The 19,275-nt window shown below is 35.6% G+C and overlaps 5 protein-coding genes across 9 annotated transcripts; 3 read left to right on the forward strand and 2 right to left on the reverse strand.

Moving 5' to 3' along the window:
* Positions 1 to 762: 762 nt before the first annotated feature.
* Positions 763 to 2,894, forward strand: LOC108762114 (uncharacterized). The gene is made up of 4 exons (XM_018508945.1): positions 763 to 804; positions 842 to 957; positions 1,119 to 1,224; positions 1,897 to 2,894. The coding sequence occupies exons 3-4, from the start codon at positions 1,120 to 1,122 to the stop codon at positions 2,722 to 2,724; spliced, it is 933 nt and encodes a 310-aa protein (XP_018364447.1). The 5' UTR covers positions 763 to 804; positions 842 to 957; position 1,119; the 3' UTR covers positions 2,725 to 2,894.
* A 738-nt stretch (positions 2,895 to 3,632) lies between these two features.
* On the forward strand, positions 3,633 to 6,983 carry Ssrp (structure specific recognition protein). The gene is made up of 4 exons (XM_018508944.1): positions 3,633 to 3,843; positions 4,557 to 5,054; positions 5,152 to 5,547; positions 5,613 to 6,983. The coding sequence occupies exons 1-4, from the start codon at positions 3,793 to 3,795 to the stop codon at positions 6,876 to 6,878; spliced, it is 2,211 nt and encodes a 736-aa protein (XP_018364446.1). The 5' UTR covers positions 3,633 to 3,792; the 3' UTR covers positions 6,879 to 6,983.
* Positions 6,984 to 7,227: 244 nt separating this feature from the next.
* Positions 7,228 to 8,977, reverse strand: LOC108762099 (TP53-regulated inhibitor of apoptosis 1). 4 transcript variants are annotated; one of them, XM_018508924.1, is made up of 3 exons: positions 8,750 to 8,977; positions 8,121 to 8,289; positions 7,228 to 7,767 (listed from the first exon to the last, which is right to left on the reverse strand). In XM_018508924.1, exons 2-3 carry the CDS (start codon positions 8,265 to 8,267, stop codon positions 7,681 to 7,683), a joined length of 234 nt encoding a protein of 77 aa, XP_018364426.1. In that variant the 5' UTR covers positions 8,268 to 8,289; positions 8,750 to 8,977; the 3' UTR covers positions 7,228 to 7,680. The 4 variants fall into 4 exon arrangements, with proteins under 4 accessions (XP_018364426.1, XP_018364425.1, XP_018364427.1 ...); XM_018508923.1 differs by having other exon boundaries at positions 8,121 to 8,295; XM_018508925.1 differs by having other exon boundaries at positions 8,121 to 8,292; positions 8,715 to 8,977.
* Positions 8,978 to 9,073: 96 nt separating this feature from the next.
* LOC108762101 (testis-expressed sequence 2 protein) lies at positions 9,074 to 13,040 on the forward strand. The gene is made up of 7 exons (XM_018508927.1): positions 9,074 to 9,425; positions 9,698 to 10,904; positions 10,978 to 11,358; positions 11,494 to 11,671; positions 11,741 to 12,222; positions 12,466 to 12,538; positions 12,645 to 13,040. Exons 1-7 carry the CDS (start codon positions 9,377 to 9,379, stop codon positions 12,969 to 12,971), a joined length of 2,697 nt encoding a protein of 898 aa, XP_018364429.1. The 5' UTR covers positions 9,074 to 9,376; the 3' UTR covers positions 12,972 to 13,040.
* A 2,542-nt stretch (positions 13,041 to 15,582) lies between these two features.
* Positions 15,583 to 18,413, reverse strand: Metrn (meteorin). 2 transcript variants are annotated; one of them, XM_018508921.1, is made up of 5 exons: positions 18,055 to 18,413; positions 17,790 to 18,002; positions 17,166 to 17,462; positions 15,945 to 16,512; positions 15,583 to 15,841 (listed from the first exon to the last, which is right to left on the reverse strand). In XM_018508921.1, the coding sequence occupies exons 3-5, from the start codon at positions 17,258 to 17,260 to the stop codon at positions 15,638 to 15,640; spliced, it is 867 nt and encodes a 288-aa protein (XP_018364423.1). In that variant the 5' UTR covers positions 17,261 to 17,462; positions 17,790 to 18,002; positions 18,055 to 18,413; the 3' UTR covers positions 15,583 to 15,637. The 2 variants fall into 2 exon arrangements, with proteins under 2 accessions (XP_018364423.1, XP_018364422.1); XM_018508920.1 differs by having other exon boundaries at positions 17,790 to 18,413.
* Positions 18,414 to 19,275: the final 862 nt, after the last annotated feature.

A 19,275-nucleotide genomic window follows, 5' to 3' on the forward strand; every position in this document is an offset into this window, starting at 1 on the left:
AACGAGAGATTGAAAAAATATATCCAATTAAAAAATAATAAAACTTTCAAACTTTTTTAACAATTTAACTTTCTTAAAATGACGAAAAAGAAATGACCCCTACAGCACAAAAGTTGCAGCAACACTGCTGTAACATTACACGTTGCATGCAGCAACATTGCAGAGCTTTTACAATATTGCTGCAAAATCTGTGCTGTATGGAGCCTATTTTTTTGTAATGTACTTTAAAAAATCAACCTTTCGAACAATTATTCATGGAATTTAATAGATATTCTGACGAAAATGAAAAATTGTGGATCAAGCGTATTATTTAAGAATCGTATTGAATCAATCAATATTGACATCAAATTGATTTATTGTTATTATTTTGACTTTCTTTTTCTGTTTTGGAATATAATATTAATAATGAGAGAAGGGGGCCCCATAAAATTATATTTAATATAAATATATATATGGTTATTTAAAAATTTTTGGTGAGCATATGTTTGGATAGCATATGGATACAGAAATCTGTAATTTATTATTTTTCTCAGCTTTGGACACAAAACACACCAGGAACAGGTACATTAGCACGAATATTTCAATCGTGGAGAAGGAATTTTTTTTCTGTGCAACTAGTTCGTAGAATATTGCATTTTACATAAACGCTTTATCGGTACAAAAGAAGACTCCAGCATCCCTTAACTCAATTGTTGGTAACAGTCGCCCCAAAGCGCGTCTCGAATTTCATTACCGACAACTCGAATTATCTTTCGAGTAAGGTTTCATTCTTCGCTAAAGTGATTTTAATTTTCCTATACTATTGTCTTCGAGAGAGAGAGAGAGAGAGAGAGAGAGAGAGAGAGAGAGATGCCGGCAGTTCGTAGGCATTCGTAGGTCATTTATGTTCAGTGTTTAAAAAACATGTGTTGACGAGAACTGCATATAATTAAGCGTCGTAACGCTTAATTATCCGAGGTATTTTATTAAACACGCATAATTAGTCACAGAACGTACGTTTATCTTGTCAATAATCGCGGAGTTTTTGTGTGCGAAGCTGCCGAATACAGCGAAATTACGTGCTCTACCGAGTGCTCGCTTTATTTTGAAATAAATTAATTGTTACGATCATATTACAGAATGGAGAAACTCTGTCCAGTGTGTAAAAAGAATGGTGTTAGGAGAAGAATCAAGGCATTTCAGATTAATCTAGAAGAAGCGGTGTGGTGCTGTGAGGCGGAAGAAGTAAACAATCTTCTTGTTCCTTTTCTGTTTATTTCCTTAAAATCCAGAATATTTTCCAGTAAGAAACACAGATGACATATAAGCTGCGTTGTACTGAACGCTCACATTTGTGGAACTATTTCATCTTTGCCATTTATTATTTGTTAAACAAAGACAAACAATGCTTGCGAGCATTGCGAGCGTTTAGTAGAATGCAGCAATAGTGTAACACAGTGAATTATTACATTCTTATTGTTCTTATTTGTCAATGTTAAGCAAAGGGTGCATTCAGAGTAATACATGAAGCGTATTATGCAACATTTGTCTCTATTGTTCATCTAATAATAAAGAAAGATAATAAAATGATACATTATGTACCTCATGCATACATTCGGAACGCACCCAAAGATGAAATGATTCTTGTGTTATACTGTGTCTCTTGTTGGAAAATACCACTAACCTACAATATGCTCTTTGCTTCCTGTTTCTTGCTTTTCATCTCTTTTTCCTTTTTTGTGACCATTTTATATGACGTGTTTCTTGTCTCTTCCGATGTTCATCAAATTTTATATCAAGCGACAAAAAGCGAAGAAACAGGATAAGAGGTAAAAAGCAAGAAACAGGAAGCAAAAAGCATAACTATAGATTATATAGACTTGACATCTATGCCCACAATTCTGTTTTGTATTTTAGTGCAGCTGGCCGGTTGGTTACGAGGAATTGACATTCTTTCCTAGAGAAGCTTTCTCCTGCAACTGGGAGGAATCAAGTTTCGCTAAAGAGGAAATTCCTGTACCAATGGAACTTACACTTTATACACCACCTGTAACTCCTGGAAGCGAACTTACCAAAGAATTGAACGAGATAACAAGTGCTGAATATTCATCATGTCCTACAATGAAAGATAAAATTGAAACAGTGCCTGAATGTGAATTCATTACCTCAACAAAGGAATCTACTGATTCTAATAAATCATCACTATTTGAACCACTTGAATTAGCAGGCATTAACTCTAAAGAAAGCATAAACATTATGAACAAACGGATCGTAGGTGTTAGAAAACTGCCCAAGATTATTAACATCGAAAAGACTAATATTAATCTTAAGATTTGTTCTAATATTGATAACAATTGTGATAATAGAGAACTACAGGAACATAATTCGTTCATGAATACAAACGTAATGGATACTTCCAAGAATTTCGGTATATCTAATAATAGGTGTACAAAGTTTGGTTTAAGTCAGCAGTACAGTACCACAAACGAACATAATGAAAACAGTAAATTGCAATTGGATGCAACAGTGAATGAGGTAAAAACAGATGTTGGTGCAGAGACACTATCGAAAGCTATGAACACATTAGCTGTCCTAGATACTACAATTAACTTAGATACAACAAACCAGTCTACAGAGAATACTTCGAACAGCGATATAGAGACACTATTGGAAAATATTCTTAACAATGAAAACAATTTACCTATAATCTTAAATGATGATTGGTTAAATATGTTGGGGAGCTGATGACAGTAACTTACATTTATTATTATTATTTAATAGCTTGTATTGAACAAAGACTGAAAGATATGACGACGGAGATCAGATTGTAAGTTACAATTGATCTTTATGAAATGTGATAATAGAATGGCGTTTAATCGTAATGAAGTTATTATAAGAAATTATCATAAAAAATAAGAAGCAATCATAAGAAATAGCATTAAAAATGATATTTTGTTGTTTTGTTATTATATTTACTCTTATCATCCTTTTAACAATGTAGTAATTAATCTGCTTATATGATAGAAGAAATTAACATTTACGGAAGTTATTTGAGTAAATGAACGAAAACTGGTCGAATGGTGAATACAATTTTAGAATTTAAAAAACTCGAATCTTTAATTATAAAAAATGATGCATATATTTACTTTTCCAAGGTCCATTTTATCAATCTAGATTAACTTTAATCTTGGTTTAAATTTACTCTTTATCTTTTTTTAATTTTTAAAATTAAAAAAAAGTAACATGTTAAAACGAGATTTATGTTAACTTTCATAAAAATGGAAAAAACAATTTCTACTAGTATGTATAGCTCGTTTTATTTTAAGCAGTTAAGTATCCTAATCTGAAAACATCTTATTTTATTTATATATGATAAACTTAAAATTTATTATTTTCTCTCTTTAATCTTGTCTCTTAAACCTTATCTCTTTAATCTTATCTTCTATCTTTGAACTTGGCGGTTAATTCGGTCAGACAAAAGTGCATTTTCATGTTGACGTTCGACGCTTGATTCGAGCATCAAAACAGGTCATGTGATCAAAATTGACGAATACCAAGCATCAATTTTAATCTCTATTAGACAACAAATCAATTGGCAGCGTTGTTTCGTGCTGCTCTACCCGCCATTTTTCCTGTAAGGTTTATGAGTTTACCGGTCTTTACCTCTTACTGTATTTTTTCTATTGTAATTTCGTCGAAAATAACACATGTCCTATTTATTTTTACTTGTCATTCGGAAAGTTGTTTACGCAATCTTCTAAAACAATATTCTTGTTAGACTAATCGAATAAGGATCTTGGGTACTTATTCAGGATGGATTTCCTCGAGTATCCGGACATCTTCGCCGAGGTTAAGGGCGCGATGGTAAGAGCTCTTAATTAATTTCAAAACAGTTAAACACTATCGCGGAATTGATTCTTGTCACGAGCTAAACATTTTTTTTATCCGTTTTAAGCTCAACATAACGGTAACCTGTTTTCTAATTGCATGAAATTTAGCAATAATTAATCAGTTCCGATTTTAAGGTCACTAAAGATACATAAATGATTGATTTTATATTTTCTTTATAAGGAAAAAAATAATCAATAATACGAGCATTACGAGCTAATTAAGGAGGGAAATTAACAATATATACATTTATGAATAGAAATTAGATCGATAAAAGTAAATAATGAAAAGAAACAATCCTAATTTGGTCTAACCTTTGGTCTAACCCAAAGTTAATCTCGATGCTTAATAATATTTATGTATATACATTTTTGCAAATATAACATTTTGCATTTTTCAATTTTATAAATTGTGCATCAATTTGGTTAGTCAGATTTGAAACACAAACTGAAGCCAAAATATTAATTTTTGTAGATTTTTAAGATGCTTATTAGCATCATTATAAAATTGACGATCAATCTAATTCGAGATATTAATGCTTTAGTTAAAATGTAAAATTGCAAAAATTTACATATAAATATTATTAAGCATCAAGATCTGCTTTAACCGAAAATAAGATTATTTTTTCAAATTGATTTAAATAATATATATTTATTATCGTCTCATTAATAATAATAATTGTTTTACAGACTCCAGGCAGGTTGAAGTTGACTGATCAGCACTTGATCTTCAAGAATCAGAAAACTGGAAAAGTCGAACAGATCTCAGCTTCTGATATGGAGATGGTAAACTACCAAAAATTTATTGGAACCTGGGGTCTCCGTATCTTTCTAAAAAATGGTACTTTGCATCGCTTCAAAGGCTTCAAAGAATCTGAACAAGAAAAGATTGCCAAGTTCTTTTCTGCTAATTACAAGAAAGATATGTTGGAAAAGGAGCTGAGTTTGAAAGGCTGGAACTGGGGTACTGCAAGGTTTAATGGATCTGTCTTGAGTTTTGATGTTGGTCATCATACTGCTTTCGAGATACCTCTGTATGATGTGTCACAATGTAACACTGGAAAGAATGAAGTAACATTGGAATTTCATCAAAATGATGACGCTCCAGTCAGCCTGATGGAAATGAGATTTCACATTCCTGTTAGTGACAGTGTTGATCAAGATCCTGTCGAGGCATTCCATCAACAGGTGAGCAAAAATTTTAACGATAGATGAGCGCGCGAATATATTTGTAGACTGTTGTTAAAAACAGAGGAGTAATTCACACATTTCTCAATTACAATAGGTGATGGATAAGGCATCAGTGATCAGTGTAAGCGGCGACGCGATTGCCATATTCAGAGAGATTCACTGTTTAACACCACGTGGTCGTTATGACATTAAGATCTTCCAGACCTTCTTTCAATTGCACGGCAAAACCTTTGACTACAAAATACCTATGTCCACTGTATTGAGACTCTTTTTACTTCCGCACAAGGATAATCGTCAAATGTTCTTTGTCGTGAGCTTGGATCCTCCTATAAAACAAGGTCAAACGCGATATCATTATCTGGTACTCCTGTTCAATCAAGAAGAAGAGACTTCTATCGAGTTACCATTTACCGAAAAGGAATTAAAGGAAAAGTACGAAGATAAACTGACTAAAGAGTTATCGGGACCTACATTTGAAGTGCTGGGCAAGGTAAGTAAAAAAAATGCTTTCTAGTTTCCATATTTTTATTTTAATGCGAAATTATTTGTTTATAGGTAATGAAGGTAATTATCAATCGTAAGTTAACTGGCCCAGGACGTTTCACTGGTCATACCGGGACACCTGCTATTAGCTGTTCTTTCAAAGCTGCGGCAGGATATCTATATCCACTCGAGCGAGGTTTTATTTATGTACACAAACCTCCAATACATATTCGTTTCGAAGAGATAGCTTCATTAAACTTTGCGCGCGGCGGCGGATCGACTAGGTCATTTGATTTTGAAATCGAACTTACGAGCGGTGTGGTACACACATTCAGTAGTATTGAAAAAGAGGAATATGGTAAATTATTCGACTTCATTACGGCCAAGAAATTGCGAGTTAAGAACCGCGGTAAAAGTGACAAGCCCAATTACGACCAAGACTTTGGTGATAGCGATCAAGAGGACGAACCGGACGCTTATCTGGCACGAGTCAAGGCAGAGGCGCAGGAACGCGATGGCGAGGAGAATCAAGATTCTGAGGAGGAAGGCTCAACCGATGAGGACTTCAATCCTAATCAAGTCGAGAGCGATGTTGCAGAGGAATATGACAGTAATCCTAATAGCTCTGATAGCGAGAATTCAGATGCCTCTGCGGCTAGTCACAAAAAGGAGAAGAAAGATAAAGAGAAGAAAGAAAAGAAAGAAAAGAAATCGAAGTCAGCAAAAACTATATCGGAGAAGCCGCGAAAGCAGAGGAAATCGAAGAAGGAGAGGGACGAGAATAAGCCAAAGAGACCTCCATCAGCGTTCATGTTGTGGCTGAATAGTGCACGCGATAGTATCAAGGCGGACAATCCAGGACTGTCTATAACGGATATCGCGAAAAAGGGAGGTGAGATGTGGCGAGAGCTCAAAGACAAGTCTGAATGGGAAGCGAAGGCAGCCAAGGCTAAAAAAGATTATACGGCGTCGATGAAAGAATATCAAACGAGCGGAGGCGGTAAAGAAAAAACTAAAGAAAAGAAGATAGAGAACAAGAAGGAAACGAAAAAAGACTCGCCCAGCAAGCAAATGTCTGGTTCCGGTTTCAAGAGCAAAGAGTATATTAGTGATGACGATAGTAGCAGCGATGAGAGTAAGAAATCTGCAAAGGAAAAATCCGATAATGAAAGTGAGGTGGAGAAGAATAAGAAGAAAAAAACTGAAAAGAGGCCAACGGAAGATACTGGAAAAAAAGCACCCAAAAAGATGAAACGAGATCAATCTGATGAAAGCGATGAGGAGGAACCTGCACTGAGTACTCCATCTTCATCTGAAGATGAATCTAAAAGTGATTAATAAATGCTACAGAATTCAAACACATTTTTGTCGTTATTTTTTACATGTATCGCTTCTCGAAATGAATGTGTACATCTTCTTTAAAATTATTATATTTACAATTACAAGAGGATGAGCATTCAAGTGAATTAATAGTTATACAACTTTCTAATATTATAAATATATTTTAAAGTGATACATATGCTACTTTTTAATATTACATAATATTAAAACTTGAATGATACACGAAAATAGATAACAATTTATTGTCATCGTTAAATACATTTATTTTGCTTTTTTCTTTGCATAAATATATCATCTTTTTCTTTCTTTGAATGAAAAAATACAAAGGGAAAATTTTTATTTATCAGCTTCATTTCTAAATTATTTATTTCCATGTTGCACAGTGACTATTTAATTTACAATTGGTGTTATTCTTCTGTTTAGTTTTGTCTCTATAAAATGTAATTCTTAAAAAAAAAACAAAATTATAAAAGTTGATAAAATTGCACAACTAATTAAATTTGCTGTTAAGCATAACATACATATATGTATATACATTACACAGTACACAGATGCATTATATGTACATACAGTTTCCTCTCTTAATACAACATTTCTATGTAATGTTACAAATGTGTGAATATTTGGCAGTAATACAGTGACTAGTTCATAACAAACTATTAATTAAGATAAGATCAATTAACCTTTGTTAATAATTATTTCATAATAAAAAATAGGAATGACAAAGTTGCACTGTTTGTATCGCCGATGATCCGTAAGAAAGCTATGTAGGAAATATGAATATGCGAACGTCTTTTTGTCAACTGTGTGGCTTTTTTTCTTTTTCGGTTTCCAAATAATTTGTCTCCATCTCTTTTAATTCAATATGGTGCTCCTTCATGGCTTTCTAAAACACGAGAGCGCAGAATTATTGACATCATTAGCTCTTTGTTAAAAAATGTTAAGAAAATATTTCTTGGAATAATTGTAATCTGACCTATGAGAAGGGAGAGCTTCTTAAGACTTACCGCTACGCAATCTTTATAGACTTTAAGCAAAGGAGCGCACATTGAATCATTGGTATCCCCTTTTAAAAATTTTTCAGAGAACCAACTGTTGAAACAGGCGTCGTACTTCTGTTTCAACTCACTGCAATCCTCCATGTTGCACCCTTGTTCTTTTTACCCCCTCGCTCTCTCTCCTCCTTTCATGCGTTATACACTTGCAGATTTCCTAAAGATACAATTCCGTTTTAATTACCTTGACACACTGTTGATACATTTTGAATAAATGCGAGCATGTGTTGTCACTCGTATCACCTTTCAAGAATTTCTCGGAGAACCACGTGTGAAAACAGACGTCGTATTGTTGCTTCAGATCGTTGCATGCCTCGCCTATGCTATTCATGAATGAATCCGTCTGTACTATTCTGAAACTAATATAAGTCAGATTTGTCATTAGCTGGGGTCACAACATACACCAAGAAAACAAGCAAGAGGCAACGATAAAGGCTATGAGTACAAAGAGCACTTTCAACATTCATAGATAATAGACATGGAGTTTATTGCCGAAACAGAACAAGTCATTATGATATCAAAATGATCATTAAAAGCCATTTTTCAATCATTTCTGATGCCTATTTCCACCAATGTAGATTAACTTTAATCTTGGTTCAACTTATTCTTTGTCTTTTTTAATATTTAGAATTAGAAAAAGACGAAGAGTAAGTTGAACCGAGATTAAAGTTAATCTACATTGGTGGAAACGGGCATTAGACTGTTATACAAAATTTAGTATATTAAGTTATGTGCTCAGATTTGATAGGCACAAAATTAAATATCTACATACTACTCGCAGTAGCAAATCGTAGCAAAAACAGTTGAAAATACCTGGATCTCGGCAGTGTAGAAAAAATTCGAACCGTGCCGATACAACCCTTCGAGATGATCAGATTATATCTGTAGTGATCTCTAGCGTAGGTTACGAAATATTCGTGATAAGCGAATTAAAGCTTCTCCTCTACTTCTTCTTCTCAATTAATGGCTCCTGCTCCTGCTTCCAATAGCGATTTAAAGCGAGTCCGCACAGCCCTTGTATGAGTTTCACGCCAATTGGTGGGTTTATCGCATGTGTACCATTACGTTCGTTCCACATACTGCACTGTACTGATGTACTGAACTTTTTGTGTATAGTACAGAACAGACCCGTAGTTGACCGTTGCGTATTGGTTTTGAAGCTGCAGCGCGAAGCGCGCGAGCGTTGTTGAGTCCTTGGAAAATGTCAGATGTGTTAAGTGTCGAAACGTTAATTATTGTTATTATTATTAATTGTTATAAGAACAATAGTGCCCGGATGCATCGTGACGCAAACTTAATCGTTTAACATGACACCGCTGCTTTGGACGATCGTTTTGTGAAACGATCAAGATTCTGTTATCTCTCGTCTAGATCGGAGCACCAATGTTAATATCGTTAAGCTCCTGATACGACGGTCACTGTTGCTCGAAGCGAGTAACGATGGGTAGCAAATACAGTCCAGGGAAGATCACCCTGGGAATGATAAAAGGTAGGAAAAGATTGAAAAAATATGTTCTTGATATTTATATTTCTTGATAATATGCAAATATATAAAATATACAAGTGTATAAAATATACAAGTGTGAAAAACCCATGGAGGATAATTATGGATGTTTTCCATTTGATGATACAAGTCGACACAAACGTCGTTCTATCCTTCTTGACATTCAGAGAGACACTTGTGTCAACTTGTGTTATCAAATGGAAAGCATAATCTTTGTTTAGTGTGCTTAAGTAGCTCTCGTATTTGTTCTACTGCAGGCAAACCCATCACCACATCAGTGCCAGTAATCCACTACCGAGCCAATGACGACGAATTGGAAGAGCTCTACCCAAGCTCCTCTGATGACGAGAAGCGTCTAACGCCGGAGTCCGACAAGAGGATACCGTCAAGCCCCTCCAAGAGCAGCGTAAATGGCCAAGGATTGGAAAATGATGCCGAGAGACGTTCCATTGAGGATAACGCGTTTGAAGGTACCTCTCCACCTTCAGATCCATGGAAAGTACTGTTTGACATTAAGGGAAAGATTACGAAAACTTTTGAAGAGAAGATCTCTGAGATGAAGAGCGACAGGAAGAAGAGGAGACGTAATAAGGATAATTCCAGTGTCAGCGACTCCGAGGAGACTCTGGGAGATATCACGCCGACCGATGAGAACATCAACGATAAGCAAGAAAAGGAACTTACTCGTAATAAGGGTAATACCTCGAGATTTGTAGGCTTTTCGCAGGTTAGAACTGGCCTGAAAACGAGAAAAGAAAACTCTCAAGACGACAGTGTGGAAAGTGGCGTGGAAGCTGCTGAGTTCTCTGACCTTGTTCCCGAGCCACTTCCTTTTGAATCACAAGATGATTTTCGTGCCGAGGATAAGGAAAATGATGCCACATGCCGTCGCAATTTTTTTAATCAGTTAGATGGATACGTACAAATGAAAGAAGTAAAATTTAGCACGTTCTTCTCCCGTATAAAAGATTATGTCTTTCAACAGTTGACAAAACAGTTAGCTACGCTGCTGGTTCTTGTGCTTGCTTTCTGCTATCTCATTCCATTGCCTGCCCACTTGGTTGGCTTTTTTATAGGAGTCTTCGTCACAATAGTGATGTACAAGCTGGTGCAGAGAATCAAGGAAATTTTACAGACGCCATTAGATAAGAAACCTGCACATGTAGTAGTTCCAGTACTAGAAATACCGGCAGCAGAGGAACATGCAGTCCAAGAAAGATATGAAGGATGGTTAAACGAGTTGCCATATACGTACGATCCTCACAATTATCATGTAGCACGTACAAAGTCGGTTTTCTTCAGTCTAGAAGGTGGAGTGCTGCGTGTTATGGAGACTAGAATGAAAGTACCAAAGAGAGCAGTGTGGGATGAGCAAAAACGAAAATACAAATTTACCAGAAAACGCGAGTACAATCTTAATGGTGCAAAAATAGAATTGCTACCAGAAGGACTCACTCGGAGAAGGTATGATCACATCATAATTATTTCATATTTTTATAGCATACACAAATAAAATAAAAATATGTTTTGTGTGCAGGAGATGGAGCAAGAAATATCCTATTTGTATCACGATGGACCAAGGAGCACTAATAGATAGCACGAGTCTGAACGACTGGACGGACCTCGGGAAGGAAACCCTCGAGGATGAAAAGAAAATTATCCAAGTAGATGGAGTCAATCAGGAAATGGATGAAAGTACCTTCGGCGAAGAAACAAAAAGTGAGGATGAAGATTCCAGATTGGAATATTTTAAGGATAATGAGGAGGATGAGTTTAAGATCGACGATGATGAAGATGATGATGACTTTTCACAATCCAAATCCATCAGGAGTATTTACGAGGATTGCCGCGACAACGAAGAGATTACCAAGTGCAAACTTTATATGTTTGCACGCGCCGACCGAGAGAAGGAAGACTGGTAACATCTCTTCTAAAATGCCTCTCTCAAATCAATTTAAATATAATAAAGATTCTAATTAAACTTTCTAATTATCAAAGTATAACTTAGAGTTTTGCTTGCTTTATTAGCATATCTTAATGAAGGCTTTTTCAGGTTTCGTAGATTGATATCAGCGACGTCTCCTTCGAAAAAACGACCTTCAATTTGTTCCATAAATGATTCTGTATCCTGCGCGAATACAATCTCTGCACAATTGGATGTGGCAGAAACGAAGTCACTAGAGGCGTCTCCCGAAGTCACTTACAGTACCTGTATGAACAAGTACCTGAACGTAAGCAATGTGATGATCAAGTTAATTTTAGAATCCTTACAATTTTTTAATCAAACGATTACCTTTCAGACGGATCCTGAGGATTCTCCAAGAGAGAGCGACGTCCTTTGGGTAAATTGTCTTTTGGGACGGATATTGTTCGATATGCATAGTTGTCCAGAAGCGATCAATCTTATTCAAGATAGAATACAACGTAAACTCTCTAACATAAAACTTCCATACTTCATGGAGAGTCTCCTCGTGACAGAAGTAGTAATCGGACATGACGCTCCGATGATTCATAAAGTCTCTAAACCCGCACTTGACGAACGGGGAGTCTGGTTTGATTTAAATATTACTTATAAAGGCAGCGTAACGATGACCGTAGAGACAAAGTTGAATCTAATGAAGCTGACACGTGCGAGTAGCGTTCCCAGTGATATTGTTGATGAGAAGTCTATTCCTACTAGATCACCAATATTCGATAGCGATGTAGAAGATAGTCCAGAGACATCCACTGAAGATGAAGATATAGGAAACATCGCATCGAGCGTCGCATCTAAAGAGACCACGTAAGTAATTTTCTAATTTAAATCATGATTTGAATTCATCGTATCAATCTTGCCTTTTGTCTCTTTAGATGCTATTGATATTTAATATGTCTTATAAATCTCTTTTATATTAAAAATGTATACAATTGAAACAATATATGTCCTCTATTCAAAATATAAATTTGTTCATCTCACAAATTAAAAAAAATATAAAAGTATTACGATGAAGTTGTAGACCAATTCATAGATCTTCTCATATTATAGACCAGTACAGTCTTCTGGTAAGAAGTTTCTTAGTATGGTCGATAAACTGGCAGCCAACAAATATTTCCGACACGTAAGTAACACTTAATTATGTTTAGATAGCCTATTGATCTCATTAATAATTGCGAAAACAGTTATAGGCGCTCACCAATTAAACGAATACATCTTTTCTATCATAGGCTACGGAGTTGTCATACGTACGGAGGGCAATGGAGGGTGTTTCCAACACGGAGATCCGTTTTATGGTTAGCGTATCCGGCATAGAGGGTTGTCTCTTATTAAATATCCCTCCGCCGCCCTCTGATCGGCTCTGGTACGGTTTCAAATCAGTGCCGAAGATTGGTCTCAATGTGCAACCAACTCTCGGCGAAAGGACTGTCAACATTGTATATGTGAGTAAATGGATCGAGAATAAGCTGCTCAGGGAGTTCGAGAAACTAGTCGTTCTACCAAATATGGACGATCTGGTCCTGCCACTCTGCCCAAATTATCCCTTTACCACGTAAACGAATCTTGCGCCGGCCAAAAAATAGTCTCCTTTTACAACTTTTATATCTTTTCGTTTTTTTTTTGTATATTTTGTGAAAGTGTTCACTGTCGCATGTTAATCGAAAAATGATATATTTTTCTTCAATATAATGATTTATTTAAATTAAATAGAAACTTGCGAAAAAAAAAACGAAGAGACTTAGACAACAATGTAGTTTAAACTGTTTTTACATGATTTTTTAATATTATTATCATTATGTTATTTGTCGCAAAAAATACTATTTATTAGCCATATTTAGCATCTAAAAGGAAGTGGGAGGAATTATTGTGATATATTCTTATACATTCTTACATGTGTTATTTTACATTTATAAAATTCAAGGAAAAGGAAGGCAAGAGAGACGAAGTTTATAATACGAGTGAGCATTATTTTTATTAGAATATGTAAAAAAAATCTGATGAGCGAAAAAGGTGTACAGGGAGAAAAGTAATTAATGTGAAGTGTAAACCTCGCTGTTTATTTTGTTTAGTCAGATAGTGTAAACATTTGTAAATCGAGTGAAATTGATGCTGCGCCAAAAAGAGGAAAGAAGGATACGCGTCAGTGTGATCGTTGAATTAGTCATTTAATAGGCAGCTGATGCGAAATATTTTGTTAAATTAATATTAAAATTATAAAATAATTAAGTTACAGTAAAATTTAAATAATCATTGAATTTGAGCAAATAAAATTAGGGCAAAATTATCAAAATAAAAAAAATACATATATATGAAACAAGTTAAAAAACGTGAGGCGATTTTTGCGTCATCGTAATTAGATTTATTATCATTTAATAGTTAGGTTTGTAACCTAAATGATGTTGCAATTGGTAAAATGAAATAAGAAAAGAAATTATGATATAACGTATTAATTACCTTTATCAAGAATAGTAGAATGATGATCGCACAGATTTTAAAAATACAGTCTAAAGTATTAATTGTGCGCTCAGTTTACAAATAAATATGTAAATTTTATTTCTCCGTAGTCCGTTGCGAATCAAGAAACTTATAGTCAATGGCTTTTCAACGAATGTAGCAGAAAGATTTATTCTCCTCTGTCTCTGATTGATCGGCTGAGTGAATTACTCTACTCATTCAACGACACTAGCAAAGAGAAAGCAAAATGTTCATTAATATATAATCGAGTACAGTTTGTATCTACTAGCCAGCTTGACCTGTGAGCTGTGTTATTTTGTTTGATACTATACAAATATATACGTGCGCGTTTGTGTATTTGCGTGTCTCAGGGAGATTATATATAGATTAAATTCTGTAGCCACGATGTGATTTCGTTACGGTAGAGTACCACTGATATTTTTAAATACACGGAAATCTTTTTATATCAAAATATATGACAAATTATATCAAAAAGGCCAATTCTCATACGTTTAAATATAAAACTAATTGCAATAAAGCAAATATATTTTATAAAAGTTTTTCAAACGATGTTCTGTTTGAGACCCGTACCGTAATCGATCTCGCATGGTTCCAGAATTAAATCACAGAGGTATATTAAAACAGTTTTTGCAGAAATAAATTATTGTACATTACCAACTGTTTCCCTCTTTCTCTCTTTCTCTTCTAGAAATTCTTTCCTAGATAAACTAAGAGTACCGGTATATTTTGAAACTATCGTGTGAATATATGAACGCTCAATTATTGTATAAATATTATAAATTATATGACTCTCTTCATCTATCAATCGATAGACAAGTGTTATAGACAATTGTTTTTATTATGCACACATTTTCTATATTAGAGGTATAGAATATGGACAGAAATGCATAATTTTTTCCAAATATCTTCTTTATTATTGTCGCACATATATAGTATTTTGATAAGAACAGCTATTCCGGTTGGAATTCATATAAAATACTTTTAGTAAATCTATACAAAATTGTTATATAATATTGTATGAATATAAACAAAATATGCTCAACTCTGCAGCGAGTCCATGTACTCGCCCAATAAAATTGCAATATACCTAATATTTTTAATCACTGCACACTTTCTCTTGGTAATAAATTCTAACAGAATGTTGCTCCTACATCAATTTGAAGACTCAGACATTCGTAATAAAATTACAGAGGAATGGAAAAGATTCAAGCTTCAAGAGGAACACAAATACATAACAAAACCTTTATTTGCATAATCTTAAGTATATTTGATTTCAACGAAATTTTAGTACGTTATAAAATATAAAACGAGAAAATGATGTGAAATAGGATAAGAAAAAGAGAGAAAATAAGAATTACGAAAAGGAATTTTCAAGAGAAAGAGTGAGCGATGTCTGGGATATTCTATACATAATGATTTTTCTAATCTCTAGAACAAGTTATAAGGCAAATGTGCTTTCCGTTTCTTCGTGCACGTTCTTCCATGTTCTTTTTAATACAACAAATAATATCACAGTTTGGAGATCGACAATCTGACAGTATGCAGTATGTACACAAAGAATGATATTCCCTATATACACGATATCCTTGTACAAACGGCTATAGACGGACAGTTTTTTATACGGTATTACTCTTTTAATGATTGCGTTGATTTCCAATTTCGTAACACGATACTGCATTCTTATCTATTATGTATCGTGTACATTTCTTTACAACTTTCTAAAGAAAATCATCTTAAATCTCATTAGCTAACTATGAAGGACGCAGGGCGCATTGTCCATTTCATGTACAATTTGCATCCACGCCTCCAATCGAGGCGCGCATACCAAGGTGAGATCTCCGAGACGTCGTTTGGCCATTATCACAAATTCACCGAGGCCGTGCCGCGCATCACATACCATTGGTATTCGCACACGCACGCTCTTCTTAAAAGACGCGTCAATTTCATTGCCCTGTAATAATTTGTTGTATTTTGAAGTATTTTGTAATTAACTTACACAAAAGCTTTAAGCGTGACAGAAAAATCAAAGTATATATTATCTTATAAAGTTTTACCTCAGCTTCCTGGGTTACGTAGCGCAGGATCTTGGTGACCCTAAGTATCAGTTCAGCCGTATCCATCTTAGGATTCTGTTCGACATCAGTGACAGTGCCTTTAGCAACCAAGTCGCTTTGACAGTAAGCCTTAGCGAGTTCCTCCATGGAGCAAGGTCTACAATCCTCCTCTTCATCCGGCATGCGAAGTGTTCCCCTCTTCACAGAATTCGGCTCCAGATCGTATTGCAGCTTGACCTTAGTGTTTTTGAAGGAATAATCATCCTCAGCTTCCATATAAAGTGCGGCTGTATGCTTCCACGAGCGAAAGCACCGGTGTGTAAGTTCGTGCTTGCCATCGGAAGGAGAATAGAGTTGTCTCAGCTTGCCGCCAGCTTCCAGAAAGACCCGCACAGGCCCAGAGATTTTGACGCAGGCACGGAAACCCAGATAGCTGAGAGAATTGTTCTCCAAGAATGAGACCGGGGAGGAAAGGACCACTCTCAAAGCATCATGAGGATAGCGCCATAATATCGTTCCGCGAGCACAGCGCAAGTACACCGGTCGGACACCACCGCTTTCTCCTCCGCTGTGAAAAGTATTTACATTTCAATTAATACATCTATTTTTCTAAATGTATTACAATAAGAAATAAGGAGAAATAATGTTAATCATTTGAAATTATAGAGAAAGGAAAGAATGACTCATATTGATACTCTGCAATATGTTTAATTGAAAATGTTGAAATTATATTGAACATAAATCTCTCTCTCTCTCTCTCTCTCTCTCTCTCATAATATTTTATATTATTAATAAAAAGTATTCCTATTCGTATCCACAAGTTCAATAGACCTTGGCTTTTTTCACTAATATTGTAACAATTGTTTTTCATAACTTTACACAATTTCAGTTACATAATATTATTCCTTGAATTTTGACTTGCAAAATGAAAAAATCCACGTTCAATCTTTTTATAACTTCAAACAACGATACATTTATTTAAAATACACTGGATCTGCAATTATCAGGAAATTTCGTAGCAAACATCAAAGCAAATGATTGGTGTTAAAAAATTGAAGTGAAGCGATTTATGTCTGACTACACAGCCGGCGATTTTTTAAGTCACATCAGCCACGCGCTTGTTACGGCACTGACGTGAAAGTTCGTGAAACGCAGAGAGAGAAAGAGAGAGTGAGAGAGAGAGAGGGAGAGAGACTGTGTGTTACGGTGAAAAATACAAACCTTCCGGACCAGTCGCACTGATCCGCGGCGGTATGCTCGTAGGCGGATACACTGATGGAGACCAAAGCGAGAACCACGACTGCTGCGTGTACCATTTTTCTTTTTTTCTTTCTCTTACAACGTTACAACGTTCGTCGTCCAGGATGATATGTCACATCTTCGTCGCTTCGCGAGAGCTTCCATGGAAATCAGATCGTAATAGATCACCTCTTTCCACCCACATTCGAATTAAGTACTCTTAGAACCAGACCCTTAGGTCTTCTTCTTTTTATTCTCCTGGATAGACTTCTGAACCACCTAGAAGGATCACAGTATCGTGAGTGGTAAATCAAAAGTGGATCAGATGATCCAATTTAGCTTCCTCGAGAAGAAAAACTCCCCGCGTCTTGAAATCTTCAGTCTCTCAGTTGTTTGTAAATCATTTCTGTCGGAAAAAAAACGTAGCTGTCGTTCATGAGTCTCTGAGGAATTTTAAGAATCTCGGAAGATATACATTCGAATGATGTGTTTGCGGCCGGTACTATCTTCGGTATCTTTCTTTTTCTTATCTCCTTTTGAATTTCCGACCCATTAAAAGACCCTCCTAAGGCAAGCCATATCTGTATGAAATATGAGAAAAATTACCAAGGCATTCCTGGCGGTGTTGAAATTCGAAAATCTGGTGCCTGATATAAGAATTCCTTCTATTATATAGACAGCCGCTTTGTCACTATAACTGTAAGCCACACAACGAGGGCGACATTCACTGCTTAATTTACATATTTCTTACAGTACCACAGCTTAAATTGGATCAACGTGAATCAACGGTCCAGCAGGCAGCAATTTACTTTCTCGGAGCTGAAGGAAGCACTTTGATTCTATCGATACCTTCCCAGATGGTCCATAATACCTTCTTCGTCGACACGCCAGAGTGTTATGCCACTTGAGCGATTCAGAATAAGTCCTTCGAGAAAGACACGCAACATGTACGCGGAAGCAAGGTGGTTTCCCTATATGGCGGTCCCGCGAGAATGCACTTGGAGAGGAATGTAAACAACAATCTCGTCGATCGTCAGAGACCGTCCCCTCGCGTTCCTCGCAGCGCGCATCACTCCGCCGCGGCGACGAGTCCTCGCGCGATGAGGTGAATCCTGCACGTCCCTCGAAAACGAGAACTGGACGTGAGACGACGTGACTCGTGCACACTATACACCGCTTCCTCCGATTTGCTTTAAGGTCACGTCCAGTCACGTCGGAACACTCGGAACCACGAGAGCACTTCCTCTATTCCGAGATATATCCCTTCGATCCTCCCACTCTTCGGCCTAACGGCACATGCGCAGAGAACGAGAACGCGCGGTTTCTACGCGCGTCCCTCGTCGTTTTATTATTATATCTACATTCTGCGCGATCGCCAGGCGTATACGTTTACCGATTACGAGGTTCACCCGCATATCATATCCCCCACTAGGTCCTAAATCGCCCTGTCCACCGTTCAGACACCTACAGACACTGACATAGGAAAGATCAGGTTCTCCTCGCCGGACTCGAAGAACCGGATCAGGGTTGTATCATATTTCAAAATTTATGTTTACATAGAAATTTTACGTGTTGTTTACGTTAAGCACGTATTGTTTGCGTTTACATTATGTATAAGTAATGTAAAATATTTAATCCATGCAGCATGAAATATTTCAGAAATATTTTGTAAAATATTTCATGCAAGATTTGAAATATTTCAGAAGTTTTCATGAAATCTTTTTAAAATATAAATACCTATGTCCAGAAAATTAGTTTTTCAAATATTCTTTTTTTTACAGTAATATATATTTATACAATATTTCTGAAATATATTTTATTAAAATATTTCAAAAAATGATTCGTATAAATATATACATATATTTTATGTGTGGAAAGTTATAAATTTGATAAACGATACAAAAAGAAGTATTAATATTAAGCTCTATGATTGTTACAACTTGATTTTAATATTGATAAATAAAAATATTAAACAAAACACAGGAGGGATTAGTATAGTCCTGTGCAACGATAAAGAATATACAGACTTTGATAATCCAAAGATTGTTTACATAGATGATACATGATATAAAATATACATAGTACCGTTATC

The sequence above is a fragment of the Trachymyrmex cornetzi genome, unplaced genomic scaffold (genome assembly GCF_001594075.2).
Source record: "Trachymyrmex cornetzi isolate Tcor2-1 unplaced genomic scaffold, Tcor1.1 scaffold276, whole genome shotgun sequence".
NCBI classification, from domain to species: Eukaryota; Metazoa; Arthropoda; class Insecta; order Hymenoptera; family Formicidae; genus Trachymyrmex; species Trachymyrmex cornetzi.

What these genes read in the sequence shown, in the direction of transcription:
- LOC108762114 (XM_018508945.1), top strand. Translation starts at nt 1,120, where the DNA reads ATGGAGAAACTCTGTCCAGTGTGTAAAAAGAATGGTGTTAGGAGAAGA. An exon ending in GGTGCTGTGAGGCGGAAGAA is followed by an intron (nt 1,225 to 1,896) that starts GTAAACAATCTT and finishes TTTGTATTTTAG; the next exon opens with TGCAGCTGGCCGGTTGGTTA.
- Ssrp (XM_018508944.1), top strand. Translation starts at nt 3,793, where the DNA reads ATGGATTTCCTCGAGTATCCGGACATCTTCGCCGAGGTTAAGGGCGCG. An exon ending in TCGAGGCATTCCATCAACAG is followed by an intron (nt 5,055 to 5,151) that starts GTGAGCAAAAAT and finishes CAATTACAATAG; the next exon opens with GTGATGGATAAGGCATCAGT. An exon ending in CATTTGAAGTGCTGGGCAAG is followed by an intron (nt 5,548 to 5,612) that starts GTAAGTAAAAAA and finishes ATTTGTTTATAG; the next exon opens with GTAATGAAGGTAATTATCAA.
- LOC108762099 (XM_018508924.1), bottom strand. Translation starts at nt 8,267, where the DNA reads ATGAATAGCATAGGCGAGGCATGCAACGATCTGAAGCAACAATACGAC. An exon ending in TGTATCAACAGTGTGTCAAG is followed by an intron (nt 7,768 to 8,120) that starts GTAATTAAAACG and finishes CTCGTGTTTTAG; the next exon opens with AAAGCCATGAAGGAGCACCA.
- LOC108762101 (XM_018508927.1), top strand. Translation starts at nt 9,377, where the DNA reads ATGGGTAGCAAATACAGTCCAGGGAAGATCACCCTGGGAATGATAAAA. An exon ending in GACCGAGAGAAGGAAGACTG is followed by an intron (nt 11,359 to 11,493) that starts GTAACATCTCTT and finishes AGGCTTTTTCAG; the next exon opens with GTTTCGTAGATTGATATCAG. An exon ending in GTCGCATCTAAAGAGACCAC is followed by an intron (nt 12,223 to 12,465) that starts GTAAGTAATTTT and finishes CTCATATTATAG; the next exon opens with ACCAGTACAGTCTTCTGGTA.
- Metrn (XM_018508921.1), bottom strand. Translation starts at nt 17,260, where the DNA reads ATGGTACACGCAGCAGTCGTGGTTCTCGCTTTGGTCTCCATCAGTGTA. An exon ending in CAGTGCGACTGGTCCGGAAG is followed by an intron (nt 16,513 to 17,165) that starts GTTTGTATTTTT and finishes TACTTTTCACAG; the next exon opens with CGGAGGAGAAAGCGGTGGTG. An exon ending in ACGTAACCCAGGAAGCTGAG is followed by an intron (nt 15,842 to 15,944) that starts GTAAAACTTTAT and finishes AAATTATTACAG; the next exon opens with GGCAATGAAATTGACGCGTC.